Source organism: Phascolarctos cinereus, unplaced genomic scaffold, assembly GCF_003287225.1.
Source record: "Phascolarctos cinereus isolate Bilbo 61053 unplaced genomic scaffold, phaCin_HiC Scaffold_2;HRSCAF=192, whole genome shotgun sequence".
In the NCBI taxonomy this organism is placed as follows: Eukaryota; Metazoa; Chordata; class Mammalia; order Diprotodontia; family Phascolarctidae; genus Phascolarctos; species Phascolarctos cinereus.
In genome coordinates, this window is record NW_027555625.1 from 361,429,047 (window position 1) to 361,452,044 (window position 22,998).

General features: G+C 35.1%; 1 protein-coding gene across 1 annotated transcript in view; it reads right to left on the reverse strand.

Moving 5' to 3' along the window:
- The window catches only part of EML1 (EMAP like 1), a 218,804-nt gene that overhangs the window by 85,536 nt on the left and 110,270 nt on the right, over positions 1-22,998 (reverse strand). Inside the window, 4 exon segments of the mRNA XM_078150420.1 lie at positions 1,174-1,323; positions 10,063-10,192; positions 13,675-13,701; positions 14,995-15,023. Coding sequence (XP_078006546.1) covers positions 1,174-1,323; positions 10,063-10,192; positions 13,675-13,701; positions 14,995-15,023 — 336 coding nt within the window.

The following is a 22,998-nucleotide window of genomic DNA, read 5'->3' on the forward strand; positions in this document are numbered from 1 at the left end:
TCATTTTCTTTGTTCCATAAGTCAAAGCACCCTTCCAGTTCTAGCATGCTATTGTTCTCTGAGCATCAGTTTACTGGATAATTTAAAAAGTCAGCACTGTCAGGGGCAGCTAGGTGGTGCAGCGAATAGAGCACTGGCTCTGGAGTCAGGAGGACCTGAGTTCAAATCCAGTCTAAGACACATAACACTCACTAGCTATGTGACTCTGGGCAAGTCACTTAACCCCAAATGCCTCACCAAAAAAAAAAAAAGTCAGCACTGTCTCTTTAATACTCTGGCCACATGCTTAAACTGTGAAAAGACTGTGATGTAAAATTTAGGGATTTAAAGAAAATATAGGTCTTAGCCACATAATAGTTTATTCATATATCAAAATAATACAAGTGCTATATCTTCACTAGAAAAAAAGAAAACGAAATTAGTCTGTACTTTCATCCTCTAGATGGCTATTAAACAAATGTCAAGCAGTAGCTTCTTGTGCTGTCAGTTTCATATAATACAAGGGCTTAGTATAGTACCTGGCACACAGCAGGCATTAATAAATTCATGTTTACTTGACCTATGATCATAAGGTAAGCAGAGTGGCACAGAGTCACTGGTAACTAATAAGAAAGATTTAATTTTGTGGAAGAGATTTTCTAGTTTGATGGAAAATGATTTTACCATGATTAATTTACTATGATTGGTTTAATAATTATAATAATTATTTAATAATGTTAATAATAGCAATATTTAAATTTTACTCTAAGGTTGTAAAAAGCCCTTATTAAAATATTATTTCATTTGATCCTTTCCTTTCCTGCCTTTTTGATATTTCTCAACAATAATACAACTGCTCATATTTCTTATGTTTAGAGATTCATAGTTTAGAAAGCTCTTTCCTCACAAAAACTCTGTGAAGTAGGTAGCATAAGCATTATCATGCTTATACATGCCCCATATTTTACATATGAAGAAAAGGAGGCTAATAGTGGTAAAGTGACTTACCATCCCAGTAAACAGTAGAGGCTTGACTCTAACCTGTCTTTGACTCCAAGCCCAGTGTTTTTTCCAGTACACAATGCTGCCTGTTATATTAATCCCAATATAACAACTTTTATTTTAATACTTTTGCACTGAGACAATCTAAAGTCTTAAAGCACAGATCAATAATTGAAAAATTTGAACACTCACCACTTCACATCATCATTATGACCAGTATAATGTCTCTGAAGTTGTTCTTCAACATTGTATAACACTACTACTGACGCAATGAAATATACAGTTTCACCTGTTGGAAGTAGGTATAGGTTGTTACGACAATCTCGTCCCCTATACCCATAGCTTATTAGTATGTCAAGGTGAAATAACATTTCTTTTAGATGTGTTCATTATTAATTAAAATACTTTTAACTGTGTTTGACCAGTATAAGCTATGAAATTCTATTCTGACATAGAATGTGATATAAATTATACAAACTGCTAAACAGGAAACTATCAGTCAACGCTTTTTTTCTACCAAAAAAGTTTCTTTTTTTTTTACACCTTAACCCATTTCCCCCCCAATCTAGACATATTATTTTTTGAAAACATATATTAATTAAAAAGATTAATTTTATAACTACATAAGAAAATCAAATGATTAACATGATTATTTTACTTTTAAAAAGCTTATTGAAGCAAACGCTTTTGTTATCACTGGGAGGTGAACTATTTCTAGTTTGCCAGGATAGTAGCAGATATATCTGGAGGAGGGCATCAGGTATTCAACATCTTTTATGTGTAGTTTGAATTTGCCTGAATGTTTCTTTCACCCACAGAGGAATTTCATCCATCAGGATTTATTTCAAGCTTGCCTTCATTTCTATCATATCTTATCAGATCTTAAATTACTAATGATTACTTTCTGAAACTTATTCTGTCAATACTCTTGGAATAATCCTGTTTCAAAGTTTGTTTTGTTTTCTACTGCTCTTTTCTTTTTTGCATTTAGCTCTAGTCTCTTCCTGTTTTCATTCCAAACCATCTTCTACTCCTTTTCTTCATAGGATCTTTAAACTTTTAAAGAGAAGATTTAACTATACCATTTTAAACTTTGAGAGGCAATAGGGAATCTAAGCATATTTGCTCCCATTTTCCTTCCCAAACTGAAAGTCAGGATATCTGAATCCCAGGGTAGTCCTGTTTCCACCATCCTGAACTACTATTCTCTCCTTCCCTCCCCTTTACCACGCTCCAATTCTGAACCTCATCTCCTTAGTCTTGTATAGTTATATTTCTTCATCATTCTCCTAAATCAGATAGCTGATTAATAGCACCCAAAGGGAGCTTAAGAAACTCGGTCTTCTTCACTTGTCACTTGTATATAGGACTTTACACAACGAGGGCTTTTAAATGATAAGTTGAACTGAATGAATATTTTATTTAACAAAAACAACCAAGAGGGACAGTAGAGAAGATCTTATCTTTTCTGCTATTAAAAGACATCCAGTTCAATTTCAACCACTATTTATTAATAAGAGATTGATAAAGTGTTTTACATTGGCAAAGCTCTTTAGTTATAAAGTACTTATATTACAATAATTATTTAAGCCTCATGACCCTGGGAAATAAATACTCAAGTTTATTAATCAGCACCCACTAAGTAGCTTCCCAGTTATATATTACTTACAGATACAAACTTATGGTATGAAATCTGCAACTAAGCACTGCTTCAACATTTAATAGGATCAAGGTCAGCACTAATTTACATCTAATTGGAATGGCTCTTTAATCTGAGATTCACACAACATTGGTTCCCCAATATAATTAACAGAAGATTTGTTCATAAAATTTTCTTTAAAAATTATAAGTATATAGCCTCAAATACTACCAAAAATATGAAGCTATGATCTCATTTCTATGAAAGAGCCTCAGTGAATGTAAGGGAGGAGGTTATATATCCTCTACTTCAACTAATCAATGCAAGTGTTAGATTCAGTTTTTATAATCTGTAATTAAGATTGCTTATACCCTGTGATACTTTTGTGAGGCATAAGCCTCTTTTATTAGATCAAGAAAGGAAGATCATGATTGGTTAACCAATCCTCTGAAGACTTTAAAGAGAATACAGGAATTTCAGTAGTAGACTATTCTAGTTGCAAAGCAATCAAGGAACATTCAAGGCTCTGGAGTACCTGAGGAGTCAGACCCATTCTCCTATAACACAGGGACATGGGGGTGAAGGACAGGGAGGGAGCTCAGAGGGAACAATATACTCTTCATCACTCCCTGCATTTACTGACTGACCATGTTAACAGAGAGACTGGACCAGTAGCAGACAATGCATCCAGGAGACACATCAAGGACAAACATAAATACAGACAGTAACAGAAAGATAGCCACCTGGGAAAGACATATGGACTCAAGAGAGGTCTTCCAGTAATAAAGAGTTGTGGGTTTACTCTTCAGCCATGCATAATCTCCTTACGTGTACCTCAGTAACATCATACTCTAAACCTAGCCTTCGCCTGAAGATTTTTGGGAAAGTTCATTCCAGACCTTTGCCAGGATGTTTATTACCAACTGCTCTCATCTCAGTAATATATGTTAGCTAAAAACTAACTGAAATCTAGCCAATTGTCAAAAAGAAACATACCAGTAAGGCTCATGGCTATAATAATGTAAGAAACTAAACAATTTAGGGTTATCCCAGTAATGTCAAGAAAGCAACATGGAGGAAGAAGCACAAAGTTCTAAGATCAGCAAATACTAATTAGTCAGATGTGAGGTCTCTGCTCTTGAGAGATGATGGTCTAGTCATGTCCTTTCCCCACTTAGCTTCACCTGGGATGACAAAGAAGTTTAGAAGATACAGCTGCATGATTTTTTTTTTGGTGGTGGTGAAGGTATTCTTTGAAAACAAAATATCTGTTACTTTCTGTTTTGATTCCATTGCTTATTACATTCTAGTTTATTTCTTCTATTGATATAACCTTATCTTTAATAATAAAAACAAAATTAAAAATTTTTTTTCTAAGTCTCCTCAAAAATCTAGTTAAAATTGCTTTTTGAGGTTCCAAAAAACTTGTCATATTCAATTATCCTTAAATGTTCACTGAAAGTAGAATAAAAAGTGTTTCTATTATTTTCTCCCAATAGATCAACCAAATGAAATTCTAATGACTGAAAAGAGAATGAAATAACTTCACTTACTGATTTCTAAAACTCATTGCCTATTATATACATAGTTATTGGACCATCTATACTCACTGATCTGTCAATACCACCAGTGGGCCTATACCCCCACAGAAATCAAAGAAAGAGGAAGTACCTATATGTATAAAAATATTTACAGCAACTCATTCTGTAGTGGCAAAGAACTGGAAACCAAGGGAACCTGTCAAGAGACAGGGCTGAACAAACCATGGACACCACATGTTAGGAATCTGGAGGATCCAGAGGATCTAAAGGATGGTAAGAGGGAACCATTGTCAATGAGTAGGTTAAGGAAACCAGGACCATTTAGTTTGTAGAAGAGAAACCTTGGGAGGGGGCATGATCATGACTTTTACATCGTTAAGGCCGATTACACTAAAATAAATTATTTTGTGTGTCCCTCAACTAGTACCAGTTAATGGAAAAAACAGGGAGATAGATTTCAGCTTAATATAAGAAAAATAATTAGGTGTAAAAGTGGAATAGGGCCCAGACAAGAGGGTTTCCTGAATGGAAAAAGGCAGTGGAGCTCCCATATAACTACTTCAGCAAAAAACAAAAAACAAAACAAAAAACAACAAATCAAAATGCACCAGACCAAATAGTGATCAATAAATCCAATAAAAAGCTTTAGTATATGACTTCTCACACTCCTGAACTGCATAAAAAGTCAGCCAGACCTTTTAGGACTACTAGCCATGTCAATGTTACTTCAAGCAAACAAGTCTTTCTTCATATTACCTGGAAGCCTCTCAGTGTGACCAGAGATGGATCAGAGATTTAGTAGTTGGCAAGGCGTTTTGTCTTGAGGCATTAAGAATGAAGGGCTCTGCTGAGAAAAGCCCACGTTTCAAAGACGAGTTTGGATGCGGCTGTATACAGAATGGGGAAGCCCACACCGTGGGGTAAACAGGTTCATAAAAGGAGATTACCTCATGCCACAGGAGACACCATATGAGGCCCTGATGATTCAGTATATTGAACCTCAAAAATCCAGGGAGGGCTAATCTGGAAAAACAGAAGTCAGGTACATAAATGACGAAGTCTGAAAAAAAGCAAAGCTAAATATCCCACCCAAAAGTGGAATGGGAGGGGGGAGGAAAGCATGCCCTAGAAGAAAGCCCCACTTCAGAAACCAAGGCTGGAGAAGTGAGAAAAACCAAAATCACTGCCCACTATAACAAAATCCAGATACAACCAAAAATCTAAACTAGGAAAGAATAATTTCATAATCATTGGAACTATTCTTATTGCAAGAAGAGACTAAAAGGAAAAAATAAGATTTTCCAATTTTCCACAAGGGCTATATAAATACCTGGAAGAAACAAAATGATGAATAAAAATTTAAATAAGAGCTCTAGAGGAAAGAATTAGAAGAATAAACAGCTTGGAGGAAAAAGAAGTAAACTTTATTCAAATAACAGACTCCTTGAAAACTAGAATAGACTAATCAAAATTTATGAACAGCAAAGAATAATAGAACAAAGACAAAAGATTGAAAAAACAGAAGCAAACATAAGCTGACATCAAAATCAAAAGATCCCAAAGGAGTAATTTCAAAATCATTGCACTCCCCAAAAACCATAATAAAAAAAAGTATGGACAATATATTTCAAGAAATAATAAATTAAAACTGCCCATATCTACTAGAATGAGGAAGTTAAGTAAAGATAAAAAGAATCCACCAATCACTTTCCAGATGAAACCACAAAAGAAACCTTCCAGAAATGTCAAAGCTAAAATGAAGAATTTCCGCATCAAAGAAAAAATTCTTACAAGCATCCAAAGAGAAGTAGCTCAAGTACCAAGGAACCAGTCAAGAATCACACAAGAACTGCCAGTTTCTACTCTGAATGAGAAGTGTATAATTGGAACCCAATATTACAAAAGGCAAAAGGTATGTTCTTACAACCAAGAATTACAATCAAGAATAACTTACTCTGAAAAGCTGAATATAATCCTAAGGGGGAAGAAATAAGCCTTTAATGGAATAGAGGACTGTTAAGTATTCCTGATGGGAAGACTAAAGCTGAGTAGGAACTTTGAAATACAAATACAGGAGTCAAGAGAAATAGGTAAATTTATTTGAGCAATCGGATGATGCTGTTAACATTCTAATGGGGGAGAAGAAACAAGGGCCCCCTCAGAACTTTGATGTTTTAAAGGGTAGTTAGATAGTTAACTAAGAAAAAGAGAGGATCTAGGGGTGCTTTGGTTCCATTCTGTAGGCATTAAGAGGGGACAGATAAAGAAGGGTAAAAAGGAACACACTAGTGAACAAAAAGGAGGAATAAGGGAGTTAGTACTTGCTACTTTTCATAATTGGGGTAGATGAGAAGAAAATTATACAAAATATGGAGGAAGGAGTAAGAGGAAGTGGGTATCAGATGACCCTCATTCCTATCTGAGACAAATAGAGGAGGACTGAACACAGAGACATATAGTTTGATTTAGAAATGCATCAGGCTCCACAGGGAAACAGATGGGGATAAGGAGAGAGAGGTTAAGAGGACAGTATTGGGGGCAGGGGAGAGGATAGCAGCAAGCAAAACAAAATTTCTGATCCTGAGGGGAAGATTAAAAGCAGACAAGAAGAAAAGAAGTGGAAATTAAGGGAATGGATGAACAAAATAGGGCATATGAATGTAATGGATTATTATTGCACTGCACCAAATTATGAACGAGACAATTTTAGAAAATTCCGTGAAGTATATACTGATGCATAGTAAAGTCAGCAGAACAAGAAGAACAAATTATATAATAACAACACTGTAAAGATAAACAGCTTCAAAAGACCTGAGTGATTTAATTAAAACAATGATGAACCACATTGCCAGAGGGTCCTATGATGAAATGAAGCATGCTAACCACCTCCTAACCAAGAGGCGAGACAAACATTTTTGGACACAGCCACTGTGGGTTTTGTTTTTCTTGTTGATGTTAATTTGTTATGAGGGTGGTTTTTTCCCCTGTTTTCAAATGAGGTGAAGAATTATGAGGGGTAGAGATGGTTAACAGTACTGCTGCAAAACAAAAAAGGCTATTCAAACATTTTAAACATTTTAAAATGCACAGAAGATAACATAAAAGTTCAAAAGGAAGCACAAACAAGCAGGATAGCTATAAAAGTAAAGTTTAATGTAAAATATGTTTCTTAAAAAAAACCAGAAGCTTAAAATTCCATACATAATTCTTTTTGTGTTTTGCTATACATATGGAAACGTTCATTGTTTTAGTGTTTAAGAATAATTTTTCAAAAAAAGTTGAATAGCCTACTTTGTAAGGTATTGCATATCCTTTCCCTAGAGGTCTTTTAAGTGACAGCTTAATGTTCAACTCTAGAAATGTTGTGGAACTTGTTTCCATATGGGCAAGGGCTGAATTAAATGATCTCTGAAGTCCTACTCAATTCTGAGATTTTATAAAAATATGAATTATCATCCACATCCTCCCTTACCCCCCCCAACAACTCTTATCTTGAGCATCTTCATTTTTCCCAATGATATTCCCTTGCAAATTGTGATAAGTGTAGCACTTATTTCATGTAGGTGAACTTCCTTTCCCTTTAAGAAGGCTGTTCTTGGGATCATCACTGGTTTGGTTTTGGTGCTACATGAAGCCTATAAAACCCCTATATACACTATAGGAAGATGGTGTCAGAGGTGTTAGTGGAATTTCCATTGCCCTCAAGAAAAGCCACAATTCGAACTGTGGCGCTGGAGAAGACTTTTGAGAGTCCCTTGGACAGCAAGGGGATCAAATCCGTCAATATTTAAAGAAATTAATTCAGGAAAGTCACTGGAAGGTCAAATGTTGAAGCTAAAGCTTAAATATTTTGGCCACATAATGACAAGACAGAATTCATTGGAAAAGATCCTAATGTTGGGGAAAGATTGAAGGCAAAAGAAAAAGGGGACAGTAGAGGATGAGATGGCTAGATAGTTCATGGAAACAATGAACATAAAACTGAATAGATTTCAAGAAATAGTGGAGGACAGAAGGGCCTGGCATGCAATGGTCACAGAGTCACAAATGAATGACAGAATGACTTATGAACAAGAAACGCCTTTTTGACTTAGTGAGGTCTGTTCCTATGGAGAATTTAGAGATGTCAGGGATTTGACATTTTAAGTACTCTCCTTTTTAAACTTTAAGAATTGTCTTTTAAAATTCTTTGTTATTAGTAAAATTATTTTATGCCTTGCTAATGTGTCATTGCATGCTAACCATGAACTGAGTTAGGCCTTGCCAATACAAGTTGAACCTCATTTGTTACTTTGGGTTTTACTCCTATAAACTCTGGACATCTAATAATACTTCAAAGAAACACTGTCTACTTCCCATTTTGGGCATTACTATTTTCTTTTCTTTTCTTTTCTTTTTTTTTTTTTGGTGAGGCAATCAGGGTTAAGTGACTTGCCTAGGGTCATACAGCTAGTAAGTATCATGTGTCTGAGGCTGGATGTGAACTAAGGTCCTCCTGATTCCAGGGCCAGTGCTCTATCCACTGTGCCATCTAGCTCCCCCATGGCATTACTATTTTCTTAGAGTTCTGTATAATATGTTCTTCCTACCCTTCCTGGATTTTTCATTCGTGGGCAAAAACATCCTTTTGTGAACATCTGGATCTCCCAAATCACTTAAAATTCCTTCTTCAAAGGACATAAATGGTTGATTAAGCTTACTTACTAGGGTAATTTATTTTAAAAAAGAAGGGTCTTTCTTTTACTTTATAGGCCTATGTTCCACCAATTTATGGTTATATTCACTAAGATTTTCCCTCTATTTTTAAGTCTTCAACTGATTTTTCTTTATTGGAAAGTTGAAATTAAGGTTAGTAATACTGATGGAGAAGCTGGGTAGTGCAGTGGATAGACCACTGGGCTTGGAATCAAGAAGACTCATCTTCATGAGTTCAAATCCGGCCTCAGACACTTACTAGCTACGGGACTCTGGGCAAGTCACTTAACTCTGTTTGCCTCAGTTCCCCACCTGTAAAATGAACTGGAGAGGGAAATGGCAAATCATTCTAATATCTTTGCCGATAAAACCCCAAATGGGGTCATGAAGAGTTGGACACGACTAAAGCGAGTCTGAACAAACAATACTGACACACAAAAATTCTTCCTAAGAATATAGTCATGACGACTACAAGCAAAAAACACTATGTTTATGTAGTGCCTTAAGCTTTTCAAAGCTTCTACACAATGACCCTGTGAGGTAAGCAATTAAAATCTTATTTCCTCCACTTTACAAATAAAGAACCTAAGGCTCAAGTGTGTTTGAGTATACTGCCCATGGCCATGTAGCCAGCAAATGTTAGAATTAGTACTCAAACTCAGGTCTTCTGATTCTGAATCCTGTGCCTTATCCACTATATATCATCTTGACTCTAACAGATGTCATTTTAATGTTACTTTTATAGAAAAGGCAAATGTTCATTACAATGTACTATAGAGTCGAAAACACAGCAATATTCCATCTTAGTGAAGAAAACAGCTTTTCTGTAAATCAATACCTTTTCACAGAATGGTGAAGCTGAAAAGAATCTTAGAGATGGTCTAGTCCAAACGTATCTCACAGAGATGAGGTCCCAAAAATGGTAATGGCACACAGCCAAGACTCAAACTAAGCTCTGATTCCAGAGCCAGGGCTCTACCCACTATATCACAAGATCTCTACTGAGTGTATTTTCAAAACACTGTGTTAAGTGTCTATTTTGAATTGAATTGAATTGAATGTAATAAAATATCTAATTATGGTTTTACTTTTTCAATGGAATTGAGCTTTTAATTTTACAAACCTTTTAAAGAATCCAAATAAAACTTAAAATGAACCTCAACCAACTAATAACTTCCAACATGACAACAGACAAATAAAGGATACACCCATTCCAGTTTAAGTCTCTTGGTTGGTAGTTCTACTTTTGCTTCCAAATTGTAAGATTCCACTTGATCTTTGGGCATGTACATGGTAACAGGGCGTCCACGAAGAAACATTTTTACGTAGCCCTCCTCTATAAAAAGTACAAATATGTCAGTGTAATATCCAGGTCACAAATAAAACTGAAAAACAAACTTCACATTCTCTATCACACATCTATACATTTAAGATGAAAGATGAAAACTTTAAATGTATTGGATGCTCACTGAATGATTCCACAGGAAAAACATTTAAGTAGTGAAATACTATGAAATAAAAGTTTGCTTCAAGTTTTTTTTTGTTTTGACATTTTATCACATAAATAAATCACATAATTTAGAATTTTCTAACAGAATATTATAAATGTTAAAAAATACATTGGACTCAAATGATATTTCCAAAGAGACACTGTAGTACTTCAATTTTCTCTGTCATTAGTACAGAGAAAAATGCCATTAAAGCAAAAATTACAATTAAATCAAGAAGTCCAGTTAATTTTTAAAACTGACTATAATGCTATATTTTATATGCTTATGCACAAACTTTTTAATACTTAAATTGATTTGTTATATTTCAGTGCAAAGATAAATTCTGATACACCTTTAACATCATATAAGAACACAACCATCAGCAGAGATACCATGCTAGTAAACATGCATAAAGAAAAGAGAAGTGCTCAAGTGAAAGTTAAAATAGGGCCAGAAGAACCACAGACAGATGTTAAACCTGTTAAGTAGACAAATGTTAAAGAAAAAGATACTCAAGAAATTCAATTTCCTATAACAGGCATAAACATTTCTAAAAGAAAATGGATTTTGTATAGAATACTGTACCAGAGAACAACAACAAAAAAATGAATAACAAATGAAAATGGTGACTTAATTGCTTAAAAAAGCTTGGTAGCTTGAGAGGTGATATGTAACTCTGATTAGAACTTTGGGGAACTGAAAAGGCCCAGGTTAACTGTCTTGTTTGTTTCTAGAGAAGTTTGTTCAGCCTCAGATTTTTATGCTTTTGTTGATTTCTATGATTCTATAATTACATCAAAGAAGTCACCTAGCTTTTATTCATTTTAAACAGTATTTGTGTCAATATATCTGAAGTTATGTATAGAATAATCATGCTTACAGTGGAAAAAGAAGGGCAAGATTCTTATAAAAACAGACTAAGGTGAAGCATAAATTACATTCATTTGTTGGTTTCGAAGATTTTTGAGTTTAAACTTTAAACAAATGCACAGCCTAATCTTAATTTATCTTGTACATGTGCTTCAAGTCTCTTTGATAAAAACTTTGTACTACATATTTAACTTGGTTGTTGAATGTTCTTCTATGTTCTTCATCCTCATATATCTCCTGTCAGTCACTCAGTACATCTGATTCTAGCATTGTCATATTTCTCACACTCATCCATTCCTTTCTACTCTTAACTTCCATCTTTCTAGCCAAGGCCCTCATCCTTTCATACCTGAATTACTGCAACAGCTTCCTAATGATTCCACTGTTTCTTACCTTCATCCTCCATACTAATGCCAGGCTGATAATATTCCTTAACTCTCATTTTTTATTGGGTCATTCATCTATCTAAGAACTCTCTCTGGTTATTTTCCACTGTATCAAGTCTAAATTCTCTTGCCTGACTTTTACTCTAGGAGACTTTATTTGCCATTATTTCCTAATAGAGATGTTTTATTTTGATGTAGTTGGTATTTGCATAATCTGGCAAATGTATTCTGCTTAATCCTGCCTTTATGTACTTGCTCATCCTTTGGATTTCCTTGTTTATCAAAAATCCTTTAAAGCCATGCATAAGTGCTGCTTCCTCTGGAAGCTTTTCCTGTTTATCATGGAATTTCAGAATTTATAAGAGACTTTAGAGGTCATCTAATCTGGCTGCTTCCTTAGGCTTGAATCTCTAGTGCTCACTAATTCTATTTTTTTTTTAATATAAACTCCAATACTTAAACTTACTACAGTTATAATTGAACTGCCTTACATTCTTTGATAAGTGAAAGACAATATGGTGTCTATTAAGAACACTGATGTTCAAAGACCTGCATGTATATCCTGGCTCCAACATTTGCTCAGCTACATGACCTTGGTTAACTTTCTTAAACTCTTTAAACTTTAGTTTCCTCACCTATAAAATGAGGGGAATAATATGTGTACTATACAAACCACAAAGCACTACATAAGTGTGTTAGTATTACTACTGTCAATATTGTTTTTGTCATTATTACATATTAGTCATAACTCCTGAACTAAATCTAATCTAATGAGGGCAAACACAGTCTTACAGTTTCCTCAGAATACAGTGCTGCTCACAGACTAGTCACTCAATGAATACTTATTTACTGACACTAATTTGGTGGGTGATTATTATAGATTTTATGTAAGAAAAACAGAAAAGTTGTTTTGAAACTGTCCTTTGGGATCAAATATTTGTCACTCAAGTTACTTATTAAATTCAGTGTGAAATTATGTAAATTATATAAATTGTATTCCTGAATCTAAATATTCTGAGGCATCATATGCTGAAAATCTGGTACACTGAGGGTTACTGTGCCAGTATTTATTCTTATATCAATAATACTGACATTAAGACTTAATATTAGAGACAAACTTGGGAAGTTACTATATATTAGTGATCAAAAGTGAAAAATTATCAAGATGGTTATGAAAAAGAACTGCTTTGGTCAACTGAAATTTTGGCTTAAGCAAATTGGAAAAAAAAAAACACAACAAAAGCTAGATTCAATAAACCAATGGCTAATATTATAATGGGGTCTAAAAGCACCAAATTCTAGAGTAACAGAAGTAAAAATAATTGGAGGCCAATGGAATCAGGAATGAAGGCCAATCTAATCAATTCTTCATTAAAGAATAAATGTTTGCTGGATGAAATTAATTAATGAATGAGGTCTATATCAATATAGTTTAAAAATATCCTAATAAAATGAAGTTTGGGAAGAGAGGAAAAATTAGGTCATTCCCACAACATTAAAATTATGTATACATAGAATCAATATTTATGAAATACACAAAAATATAGTAATTAATAATGTTTTAAGTTTACTTATAGAAAAATTCTATATTACTAAAGCATTGAATTTATTCATAGATGATTTCGTATATTAAAAATTCAGAGAATCTACCCCTACTAAAAAAAAAGGAGCAAGGGAAAAGCAATGCTTTTTCAGACATACATTAGAACAACAGCAAGCAACCACCAAATCTACAGGCTTTTTAGTAGGGATATTTCAGCAGAAGTGCAGGATATAATTTCAAACACAATGGGGAATCCAGGGATTGCCATATAGCTCTCTTAAGATTTTTTTTAAAGATAAGTTCCTAGTATCTGCCAAGATAAACCAAGATCCAAATTATAGCCTTTAATTGGAACATATCCAAGGAGACACTTATGAATGCTTTTAACAAAGTAAATTGAAGTGGATTGTATTGCCAAAAAAAAATTCATACAGGAAGACTTTGTGTTTGCCTGTATGAAAAGTAAGTTGCTGTAGCCTGGGTAATAGTTTTGCTCAGAGAGCTATGAGGTTTCAGAGACGAAGCCTACCTTTGCAGTGTGTCACACGGCGTTTCCCTTTGTGATTTCAGAGACAGAGACAGAAGTGCTTGATAAAGAGATGTTCAAGTACAACAAGACTGCCCTGATCCCTGCTCTATCACTTGTTCACCTGTTTTCAGTTAGAGGCTACCCTGTCAATTGATTCAATGTTGACCATTCCCTTGAATGGTTACAAGTGCATTCAATACCAAGCTCTTTGAGGTGCCCATGATATATTTCAATGATCCATGATTTCATCAACATGGGTACTCGAATCAGCGTCATGGCCCCTCCTTTAGGAGACAATTTAATAAATGACTATGGCCAAAGGAAAAAATAATCAGTTGATGGTCAGTGGTCTGATGGTAAGCCTCTCTGAACTTCTGGTTAGTCTGATCCTCAGACCCTGGGCACAGTCCGTTGCCGGGCCACACACAAAAGACTTTCAAGCTTGGTAGAACCTTGGCAGAGCTTGCACTCCCCTGGAATTGCTTATGAGAAACCAGGGTCACCTCCACACTGTGATGAAGCATTAGAGAAGGATGGCAGTGGAGGATGATAAAATGTATACGGACAAAATTTGTTTTTCAAATAATCATATTTTAATTATAAATTTATTTTAAGAAAAAGTAATATTAAATTAGCTTCTTCAACTTGGACACTTAAGAAGAGTGTTCGCATTTTCAATGCAATTTAAAATAAGGTTAATACACTAAAGTAGCATTTCCCTTATTATGAAATGTGTTAAAAGAAAATAATAGATGTATACATGTATATATTAACTATTAGTGTGCAGTATAGGAAATCAAAAGGCAAAAAAAAAGTTACTTTTAGACAGGGTTATAATTTGATGCATCAGAAGCTTCCCCTTTTAAAGAAATGCAAATGTTTATGAAAGAAGCCTAGTTAGTAACAAAGGAAACAGAAGCCCTTTATCTTTCAACATAGAAAATCCTGTTATAGCATGGGCAGTGGCAATTCAATCTTCCCCCATACTGCCAAATTAAAGTACCTTAAATCCAGTTTGGAAAGGGACCAATTACAGGGTTAAGAGTCTCTAGAACCTTTAAAATCTTGGTCTCGCTGTTAATGACCAAAAAAAGAGTACCAATTATTATCTGAATTACTTGTAATTGGGTGCTAAGCCGACATTGTGTACTTGTCTTACATAATCTCCATCATACAAATGTTATAGACTTTCTTATCAGTGAATTCAGTGACAAAAGGGTGAAATGCTCAAATTCTATACCTGTGAAACCTTTTGTTCTTATTAATATCTCTAGATTTGAAGAAGCAAGGGTACATAAAGTAAAATAAAACCAGACCTACCTGCACTGAAAATTGGTTCCTTGGGTTTGCTATAGAAATAAAACAGAAAATAAATATAAATATTAAAAGGAATTCTGCGATGTAATACATTACATATACATAATAAGCACCTACTCCCATGAGCTGTAGCAAGTCATTTCACTCTAAGGTTGCATGTATTTATTTTGCTCTCATTATTACTACGAATAAATTGAATAAGTTATGGTATATGAATGTGATGAATAGTATGGTGTAAGAAACAAGAATGATTTGTAAGAAATAAGAATGATGTAAGAAATAGAAGATTTCAAAGAGATATGGAAAGACATGAACTGATACAAAGTAAAGTAAGAATAATTGGTAGTATATCAATATTATAAAAACGAATAATTTAAACATTTTTAATTAACTTATAAAGAATAAAATGTGTAGAACCAGAACAAGTTATACAATAACAGTATACTTGTACACCCAAGTAAATACAGATTTCATATACACACACAACCAATACAATAACAGTGTTTTAAAGACAGCTTTGAAAACTATAAGAACTATGATCAATACAATGACTATTCATGATTTTAAAGTATGAACCAGACTATACACCTCCTGATAGAGGCAACAGTTTAATGGCGCAGAATGAGACATATTCTGTACACAAACAATGAGGGATTTTGCTTTACTTGCATATTTGTTACAAGAAATTTGTTTTTTTTTTTTTTTAGTCAACTAGGGGAGTAGAGTGGGAGGGAGAGAAAATAGATTTGTTAATGTTTTAGAAAAGTTTTAAATAGAGAAGTTAGAGGTGATATAAATGTGGAATGTAGCATGCACTTTCAAATAAGGTCACTATGTTGTTAGTTTTGCTTAACTGTTTTACTTTGTTACAAGAGACTTCTCATAGAGTTGGAGTAATTTGTTAATTATAATGTAAAATATATATAATATAAAAACAATATATCAACAAACTTTTTTTGAAAGGAAAAAAATTACCAATGGCTTCAACTATAACCTTTAGTCAGATGAAGCCCTTTATATATCTAGTTCTGAGTTGCTTTCTGAGTTTAAGGTCCACATCTCTGTCTACACTTGAGTTTAATCGTATTTAATTACCATCACTATGCTGGTGATTCTCACATCTACCTATCTTGCCTCAATATGTCTTCTGACCTCTAATCTCACATTTCCAGCTGCCTTTCAGACATTTCAAATTGGATGTCCAGTAGACATCTTAAAACTCAACATGTTCAAAATGGAACTCATTACTTCCCGGTAAATCTTGCCTTGACTTACCCCCCAACTACCCTTCCCTATTACTATAGAGGGTAACTCTGGTGTGCAACCTAAACACCTCAATCTCTCTCACATCCCATGTCCAATCTGCTGCCAGGGCCTTTTGATTTCACCTTTGTAACACCTCTCAAATACACCCCCTTCTAATACAGGCCCTCTTCACCTCATGCCTGCACTATTCCAATAGGCTGCCAGTGGATTTGCCTGCCTCAAGTCTCTCCTCACTCTCTTCCATCCTCCATTCAGCCACCAAAGTGATTTTCCTAAAACGCAGGTCCTCCTCCTTCCTATTACCTTCAGGTTCAGATATAAAATATGGTTTGGCATTCAAAGCCCTTTATAACCCTGCCTCCTCTTATCTTTCTAGCCTTCTTCCACTTTACTGCTCTATGTGTACTATTGGATCCAGTGACACTGGTGTCCTGGCTATTCCACATCCAAGACATTCTATCTGTTGCCTCTGAGCATTTTCTCTGGCTGTCTCCCATGCCTGGAATGCTCTTTCTCTCCTGCTCAGCCTACAGATCTCCCTGTCTTCCCTGGGTCCCAACTAAAATCCCACCTTTTACTGGAAATCTTCCCCAACCCTCCTAATTCTGGTGCCTTCCCTCTGTTAATTATTTCCCTGTTTATCCTATACGTAGCTTGTGTTGGATGGACACGTTTGTATGCTGTCTCCCTCCATTAAACTGTAAGCTCCTTAAAGGCAGGGACTGTCTTTTGCCTCTTTTTGAATCTCGAGCACTTACCATAGTTCCTGGTAGATGGCATGCTTTAAAAGTGCTGAATGATCGATTACAGGATAACTCTACCTGAATACCCCACGAGCACCTCATATTCAACATGTTCAAAACCTAGTTCGTTACTTTTCCTTCTAATCCTCTTTTTTTCACTTCACTCTGTCTCCCATGTTTTAAACTTTGGTGTTCTCTTTGACTTTTCCTTCTTTTACCTCATGTCTAATTAATTACTAAACCTTTCCTAGTAATTACTAAGTAACTAATACTTAGTAATTACTAAGTCCTCCTTCTGACAATAATTCTTACCTTCATCTCCTTCTTTTGATTCATACTTCCACCATGCTAATATAGGCCTCCATTAACACCTACACAACTACTGCAGTAGTTTCTTAACTTGTATGGTTACCTTTACTTTCTCTTTCACCTTTCCAAATCATCACTTAGAAGCCATTAGACTTAATGCCTTTATGCACAGATCTTGTTACATAAATCTTTTATCTGAGAGTAAAATGTAAAATGCTTAGGCTAGGATTCAAAGTCCTTCATTGTGGTATCTTTCCAATCTTCTCTCATGTTATTTCTTTCCATGTAATCTATGGCCTATTCATAGTAGACGATTTACCATTTCTCTTAAATAGCACTATCATCCCTCCCCGCAATATACATTTTTCCATTTTCTTTCCTTTCTTTATGATGTCTCCTATGCCTGCATCTTCACTGTCTACTAAATTCCTACTTATCATTTAAAGATGCTATTTTTATTAAAATGGTATCACCTCCAGAAAGACTGCTTGTATTCATTTAGTTATTAAGGATCTTTTAACCAACCTACTTGAACCTCAAATAAAACACTTTATTCCTTTACTATGAGTATGGCATTGTTTTTTTTCCCCCAGCCAAAGACAAGGTTTATTAGAACATCCGTCATATTGGGTAGACTCTTAAGGAATCTGAATGTTAGTGAGCTATTGGCTAGATTATAAGCATCTGAGCCAGTATGGCATTGTTAAACAGAGGGCCCATCTCAGAGCAAGGAAGACTTGAGTTTAATACATGTCACTGATACATACTGGTTGTGTGACCCTGGGAAAATCACTTAACCTCACAGTGCCCTAGACAACTCTTTAAAGACTACAAATTACAGAAGTGGGGCAGGTCTATAAAGAGGGATCTTTTTCTAAAACCAGAAATGCCCTAACCAATGGTATCACAGGTTTGGACCCTCCACAAAATTGCATATGTATGTGTCACATCTCCCCGCTCCACGAAAGAAGGGAATATGCTACAGCTAAACTTAATACATTAATTAGAACTGAGTATAGTACTCTGCACATGATAGGGATTTACTAAGTATTTGTTAAGTTTAATTGGATGTGGTTAATTAAAAGGGAAAGAGAAATACTGATAAATGATGATTTCTTAAAATTGGCTGCTGTCATAACACACACGTTCTCCCAATTTCGAAGTAAATATGCTAATACATTAGAAAACAAATGGGTAGAGTTAATATTGCAGAGCAACAAGAAGAATTACAGACAGTTTCTAGAAAATACATCAAACTAAGTCCTAATCAGAAATTCAAGAAAAAAATTACAATTACATCTTTTTTCCAGAATGAGTTGGCATAGGGAGACAGAGAGGTTCGTGTACACTGGTAAAAGAATATGGCTAGGTATGTGTCATTTCGGCACACAAGGCAAGATGGGTTCCCAGACTTATAAGAGGATACCTAGACTTTGTGTAAGATTTGGGAAAAAGTTCCAAGTGGCAGTTCTTTTGTTCATTACCACAGGTCCAAGATGGACTGAGAAGAAGGGACCTCTGCCTAGATGTGGTATTTCTGGATTGAGCCCTAGGCTGTGTACTGATCTAGGAAGAAATTCAGAAGTAAACAGTGGCTGTGTGGTTCTGACCCCAGGAGCTGATTAGGGTCTTAATTCCATTCTCTAGCCCAGTGTGAAGCCTTAAGGGTGAATAAACAGGGAAGGAATCCCAGAACAAAGGGGGAGACAAAGGGGAGCCCGCAGTTCTGTCACTCTGAATTAACAGAGATTTCCAGTTGGCTGAATAGATGGCAGCTAAATCCAGCAGCAGACTATTGGAACTTCCAATCATGAACAAACCAATAGGAATGTTATGTAAACCTAAACCAAGTTCAGAAACTTGCAGAGTTAAGACCAGGAGTGCTGTTACCCTGTTATCAGATTACTTCGGGAGCAATGCAAGCTTGCAGATCCCCAGCCTGAGCTGTCCTTGAGAACCAGGAATAGCACAACATTCAAAATCTTAGTTCAGAGATTCCCGCAGAAGTGTGACAAGTCTAGCCCTAACATAAAGTCTGAAGTCAGGAAGTGGACTGGAAGAATGATCAAACAGACAAATAAAAAAGGATCCTCCTACAAAGCATTACTGTAGTAGCAGGAAATCTCAAGACACAAATTTAGAAGAGAATGAACATAAAATATCCACAAGTAAGGCCTCAAAGAAAAGTATTGCATAGACTAAGTCCAAAGAGAATTGTTAAAAGAGATGAAGAGTTTTTTAAAAGAGTTAAGAATGCTGGAGAAAAACAGGAAATGAGAGCTATGGAAGAAAGATTTGGAAAGAGAATTAATAGATTGGAAGAAGAGATACAGGGGCAGCTACGTGGTGCAGTGAATAGCACTCTGGCCTTGGATTCAGGAGGACCTGAGTTCAAATCCATCCTCAGACACTTAACACTTACTAGTTGTGTGACCCTGGGCAAGTCACTTAACCCTGATCACCTCCCCAAAAAGGCAAAAAAAAAAAAAAAGAAGAGGTACAAAACCTTACCCAAAGGAGAAAAAAACCTCCCTGAAAATTAGAAATGACCAAATAAATGCTTATGACTCCATGAGACAACAAGAAATAATAAAACAAAGTCAAAATACAAAAAAAAAACTGAAGAAAATAAAAAGGTATCTCATAGAAAAAAACAATTGACCTGGAAAAGAGATAGAAGGAAAAAATTTAACAATCACTGGACTATCTGAAAACCATAACAAAAAAAAGAAGCCTAGACATCACATTTCAAGAAATCATATAACTGTCTAAATCTCTTAGAATCATAGGGCAAAATATAAACGGAAAGAATCTACCAGTCATTCACCTTCTGAAAGAAACTCCAAGATAAAAAGTCCCAGGAATATTTTAGCCTAAATTCAAAACTTCTAGGTAAAAGAAAAAAATACTGCAAGCAGCCAGAAGGAAAAAAATCAAGCACTGAGAAATTACAGTCAAGATCAAATATGATTAAGGAACCACCACTATTAAGAGTGGCGAGCATGGAATACAAGAAGAGAAAGGACATGGGCTTATAAGAAGAAATAATTTACTTAGCAAAATTAAGTATAATTCTATGGGTGGGAGGGAATGGACTTTAACAAAATAGATTTCCAAGCATTCCTGATGAAAAGACCAAAGCTGAGTATAAACTTTGAAACATAAACACAGGAATCAAGAGAAACAAACAAAAAAAGGTAAATATGAGTGAGCAATGTAAGGGACTAAACAAAGATAAACTGTTTACATTCTAATATTGGGAGATGATACATGTACCCCCTGAGGACTTTATCATCATCAGAAATCATAGAGGAAATCTGATTAGATAGAGTATCTGGGAGTGTTGCTATCATGATTATATGATCTTAAAAGAATAATAGAAAGGGGGGTTGGGAGAATTTATTAGAGATGAGAGAAGAAAGAAAAGGATGAGGAAAATTATCTCATATAATTTGTGTGTACAAGTAGAAATCTATATAAATACAGAGGAAAAGGTGGTGGTGAACCCGCTGTCATCTGGACTGGTCAAAGAAGGAAAGAATTACAAATACACAAACACACATACAGAGTTGGGTATAGAAATACAGTCAGGTCCCAATTAATGTGAATAATGAATCTCTTGAAGAAGCTGTATTGCATTTTTCCAATAGGCTAGAATCAATTATCATATTTTAGGTAATTATAAATTCAAAGAGTGGGAATTCAATTACATGTAACAGCTTCAGGGGATTCATTACTAATACTAATTGGGATCTACCAGTACATTTCACTCAAGAGGGAAATAGGTGGGAAAGGGAAGATGGTAAAGGAAGGAATAAGATGGAGGGCAGATTAAGGCAACTAGATACTATAGTAAATAGAGCACTGGACCTAAGTTCATACCTAGTCACAGACACCATTTACTAGCTAGCTGTGTGACCCTGTACAAATCACTTAATCTCTGCCTCAGTGTCCTCATCTGTAAAATGGGATAATAATAGCACCTACTTCCAGTGTTGTTGGATGATAAAATGACATAATGTTCATAAAGCATGCAAACCTTAAAATGCTATACAAAATGCTAGCTATTATTATTAGGATTAATCTTAAGCAAAACAAACTCTACCTAAAGAGGACACATTTCCAAGAGCAGCTTAAAAGAAAAGAGAAGAGAAGAACCTGTTATTGGGCTCTGGGTAAACAAAAGAGAAATGGAATTGGTGAACAGAACAGATTATACTAAATCTAAGGAGCTTTTGTTAGTTTCATTCCTTATCTCTTTCTTCTTCTTTATGAAGAGGAAGTGAGAATAAAAGAGAAAGACAAGTATAAAAAATAGGATAGAGGGGAAATACACAATTAACAGTCATAACTGAATGTGAATAGCATGAATTCATCCATAAAACAGAAGAGAAGAATGGATTAGAAGCAGAATCCAATAATAAGTTGCTTACAAAAAAACACATTTTAAATAAAATGATGTTGAAAGAAAATCTATTATGGTTCAGCTGAATCTATTATGCTTTAGCTGCCCAAAAGGCAGGAATATCATGAGCTCAGATAAGTAGACTTAATTAAAATAGATGAACAGGGAAACTACATTTTGTTGAAAGGTGCCATGCACACTTTTTAATTAATACCATTATCAAACATTTATGTTTCATATACCACTGCCTCTAAATACTTAAAAACAGTTACATGAATTACATAGAGAAATATATGGTAAACCTATGATAGTGAGGGATGTCAATTTTCTCTTCTCAGCTGCAGATAAATCTAACAAAAAATGGATGACAAAGAAGTGACAGATCATAATTTAGAAAAGTTAAATATGATAGACCTCTGGAGATTACTAAATGGGAACAGAAAGGAAAACACAGATAGACAGACAGACAGATAGATAGATAGATAGATAGATAGATAGATAGATAGATAAGCAGTGTATGATACCTTTACCACTATTTACCAAAAAAGCAGACATATGAAAGGCATCTTTTATGGACTAAAATGCAAAAAACCCCCACTATATTCAATTAAACTTCAGTGGATTCCTGTTGCCTTCAGAATAAAAATACAAACTCCTTTATTTGGCATTTAAAGTACTTAATTTGGTTCCAACCTACCTTTACAGACTGATTCACATTACTCCCCATAGGCACTCTATGTTCAGTCATTTTCAGTTATGTCTGACTCGCTGCTTGGCAAAGATGCTGGAATGGTTGGCCATTTCCTTCTTTAGCTTATTTTACAGATGAGGAACTGAGGCAAACAGGGTTAAGTGACTTGCCCAGGGTCATACAGCTAGTAAGTATCTGAGGCTAGATTTGAACTCAGAAAGATGAGTCTTTGTAACTCCAGGCCTGGCACTCTATCCACCGAGCCACCTAGCCACATTCTATATTCCAGTTAAATTAACCTACTCTAGGCATAATATTCTCTTCCATGCCTTTGTACAGGCTGTCCACCATACCTAGAATCAATCATTCAACATTTTTAAGTGTGTACTAGGTACCAGGCAGTGTGCTAAGCACTGGAGATACAAATAACAAAAAGATAACTCCTACCCTAAAGGAGCTGACTATCCAACTGGGGAAGGCAACACACAAAAGGAAGCTGAAAAACAGTGGAGAGTACCTGGAGTCATGGTAGAAAAATGAGAGAAGTCCCAAAGTAGTATAGCTGGGTAAGGAATAAGATATTCTGAGTAAAG